The sequence below is a fragment of the Neopelma chrysocephalum genome, unplaced genomic scaffold, assembly GCF_003984885.1.
Source record: "Neopelma chrysocephalum unplaced genomic scaffold, ASM398488v2 Primary Assembly neopelma1_60, whole genome shotgun sequence".
Taxonomy (NCBI): Eukaryota; Metazoa; Chordata; class Aves; order Passeriformes; family Pipridae; genus Neopelma; species Neopelma chrysocephalum.
This window is the reverse complement of record NW_020897715.1, coordinates 17,253,832-17,257,466: the sequence shown is the minus strand read 5'-3', so window position 1 is coordinate 17,257,466 and position 3,635 is coordinate 17,253,832. Positions and strand designations below refer to the sequence as shown.

General features: G+C 48.7%; 1 protein-coding gene across 1 annotated transcript in view; it reads right to left on the bottom strand.

The window, feature by feature from the left end:
- Positions 1-477: 477 nt before the first annotated feature.
- Positions 478-3,635, bottom strand: part of PTMS (parathymosin) — a 3,692-nt gene continuing 534 nt past the window's right edge. Inside the window, exons 2-5 of the mRNA XM_027681373.1 lie at positions 3,061-3,132; positions 2,246-2,327; positions 2,022-2,086; positions 478-1,421 (exon numbers count right to left, since the gene is read on the bottom strand). Coding sequence (XP_027537174.1) covers positions 1,371-1,421; positions 2,022-2,086; positions 2,246-2,327; positions 3,061-3,132 — 270 coding nt within the window. The 3' untranslated portion in view covers positions 478-1,370. The remainder of the gene's footprint in view (positions 1,422-2,021; positions 2,087-2,245; positions 2,328-3,060; positions 3,133-3,635) is intronic.

The following is a 3,635-nucleotide window of genomic DNA, read 5'->3' as shown; positions in this document are numbered from 1 at the left end:
CAGCTCTCCCCCAGGCAGCTGGTGGGACAAAGAACTGAACTCTTGCCTCTTAAAATGCTCCCTGGTCTCTGCGACGGATGCCGTGTGAGTCATGCCTGAAGACAGCCAGGGCAGAGGGCCGTAGGGCAGCATACGGTGAGAGCAACACTGGGCCGTGTCCAACATCTGCAGCTTGAGTTTCCTTTCCAACCCTCTTCTGCCCGGTGCTGAGGCCCAACAGCAGTTTCCAGAGCTCCAGGACAGCCCTGGAGCTTTGTCCGGTGTTTGTGCCATGACCTCTCTGTAACTGCAGCACGAGGCAGAGAGCAGGACCCAAACACCCCGCCCAAGGGGCCCTTCAAATAACCAACACATGCCCTTTGATCAACTTCAGGCTCCTCCCTCCACCTACTGCTGGGCAAGCCACCCCCCTCTTCCCACAAGCCAACTCCCACTGACCCCATCAGGTCGTACAAACACAGCCATCCACACGAGCAGTTTGAAATATTTTTAAACGCTTTTATTTACAGTGCTTGTTGAAAACAATATATATATTTATATCTATCACCCTCGTGATGTCTGTGCCATAGAAAATGCTGTGGCTATATTGCCTTAAATTTACAAAAAATGGTCACAAGAAAATCTGAAGGGAAAAAATGGAAATCAAAGTTTGGTCCCCAATTGTTTCTCTCTTGATTTGTTTTAAAAAAGCCGCCAAATTAAAAAAATATGCAGCTCAATGAAATTCATATATAAAAGCAACCCTTATGTTCTGAAAAATTCACGAGGGCCAGCTTGCTGTCATGTAAACTTGGAAAAAAAAGAAAAGCTTAAAATAAATTCTGTCTCCGTGTGTCGCTTAATAGAACCATTATTTGCTTGTAATATTCTTTGTCTCTTGGGGTTCAGCGGGAAAGCGGATGAGAAGAGGCCTAGGACTGGGAAACGCACCATGAGATCTGTGCCCGCAGCCTCCTGGCTCAGGGAGGTCTGACAGCAGGGCTGGGGAGCAGGAGCTCTCAAGAATCTCACACCAGTGACAAAAACAGGCAGGAAGGTGAAAAGGGGACGGAGGGGAAGTGCTTTGCCACGTGAGGGGCCTGGCGAGGTTATGTGCCGAGCCCCAGGGAACCATGAGATTCTTGAGGGAAGAGGATCACTGGTAAGCGGGGAGCAGGTGAAGGGATGTGGGAGACTGGGATAATTTCAGCTGGGGAATGTAATGGATGGGCTAGGTCTTTGGGTGACAAAGGAACTGCTGTCTTCCCTGTTTGAGAGCATTTCTAATCTTTCCTCATCTGAGACTGTGTGAAGCCAGAGGCTAACGGGCAGTGCAAGCACAGGCTGGAATGGAGGAGATGGACGGAACAAGGGAGATGGGAGGGGAGGGCTCAAGCTGAAGAGCCGTTTTCTGTCTTCTGTCTCTTTGGATCCACTTCATCCTACATCAGACACGGAGAGGAAAAAGGAGTTACCATCAACAGTCACACACCAAGGCACATAATTTCTCCACAAAAATCTTAACTGCTGCTCCTTCCTGCATATGGAAATCTCTGTTTGGCCTGCCCTAAATCCACTCCCCTCTAAAGCACCCTTGAGTGCCTGACACAGCTGCTCTGTTCGTGGTCACAGTTAAGAGATGGACAGCTCCATTCAGAGGGACACCCACACTGTTACTTTTGGGAGGTTTAAGAATCCCAGGCTCACACCACTCCAGAAAGACCCCAAGATCCACCCTTACAAGTCCATCTCCTGGCCTGAAGCCCAAAAGACATGGATGGTTCAGGGGTCATGGCCAAGCACAACCTCAAGCATCTTGACTCTCACTCACCCGGCACTGTGACTGCTGGTGGAAGGACCTGTATCTAAGCAGACAAGGGTTTATTATCCCCTTGCCACATCAGATTTGTTTACCCATCTGCTGCTGAAGCAATCAGACCCGAGGCCAATTTGAGATGCTCAGCAGCAGCATCCACATGGATTTGATCAGCACTCAGCAAATAACCTAGTTCCTTCCCCCGCCATTACTTAGTACTTCTCACCTCTTCCTCCTCTGCAGATCGTTTTTCTGCGTGACCATCCTGCTCTTGCCCATTCTCATCTCCTTCTAAGCACAAGCAAGAGAGAAAATCATGGGTTAATTGAAGTAGCATTTAAGGGAATGTAATCTCACAGTCAGAGGGCTTCGAAAAGGAATTTCCCTCCATGATCCTATATTCCCCCACAGCCCGATTCCTCCAATTTTCCCTATACCAATTATTCCTACCTTCATCCTCATCACCACCTTCTTCTTCATCCACATCATCAGGATTTTCTTCGTCATCCTCATCAGCTCCGTTTTCCTCATCCTGAATGAAACAAATTGGTCAGAGCAGAAACTGGCACGAGGATGACATTTCCACGTGCTCTTTGCTGCAAGTGCAACAATTTCCAGAGCCCCAGCCCCTTCAGACTCCAGTCTCAGATGTGCGAGTGCATTGTTACTCCGACAACATATTTCCCACCACTACTCCTAACACTCCTCCCAAGCAGCCTTCTTTCATAAAACAAATACTTCCAGTCCCTCCCCAACAACAGGAACCTCCTTGTCTCCCATGAGCTTACATGCCAACAAGCTGCTGCTATGCCATCCCAACAACCAGAACATCTCTCTGGTTACAGGCTAATGACTTAGCCTGTGCTCATGGTACATCTGCTTCCAGATCCCTTCTGACCTTCATCAATCTGTGCATTTCCTCACTGTTGCTGCCCCCAACCTTCTCCAGCTCACACTTATGTACCTCAGGATACTTAAGTGGGTGCAGGACCACATCCCCCCTGCCACCTTCTCCCACTTGTTCTCAACTCCATTCCCTTCTTTGATCTTTTCTCTTCGCAATGGGCCACATTGACTACACTAAATCCTTCAAGGCTCATTCTCCACAATTATCTGACAGTTTGCTCTCCCTTTACCCCTCTCCCTCAGGAGCTCCCTTGGCCTGCCTTCTTTCTTAATCTCCTGTATTCCCTTCGTGTTCATTACCCACAGCGAGCATAAACCCTTCCTGTGGTCTCTAAATCTGTCCCTCAGGAGGGTCTCACCTCTACTATCTCCTTCTTCTTTTCTTTGTGGACTGCTTTCTCCTCGAGTTTTTCCTTCTTTTCTTTCCTTTCCTACATGTGAAATGAAGGGAACAAAAAAAAACCAAACCAAAACAAAAAAACAATCCATCAACATTCCGGCGGTCAGCGGCAATAAAAGACAGGGATGCTGAAACAAAGAGGGCTCGGAGGAGAGGCGGAATAACGGGAGAGGAGACATATTAGGCGTTAAATCCGCCCGCCCTGACAAAGAAAAAAAAGCAACGAACGCGCGTCAGAGCTACTTTTAGCCACCACACGCGTGTGGAAACCAGAAGTGGCACGGAAGAGCTTTAACGATTTTTTTTATTCACTTAAAAAAAACCCCAACAACAAAAAAATCCCAAAGAAAACAAAACAGAAAAACCCAACCCCGTGTTTGTATGATCGAGGCGTTTCTGGACCTCTCTCTCTCCATTCCCTCCTCCCTCCTCCTTCCCCCGCCACCCGAGGGCCCGCGCTTTGTGTCCACACAACTTTCCCCCTCCACGGCGGTGACACTGTTTTCCTCCCCCCCTTTCCCGCCTCCCCCCCCC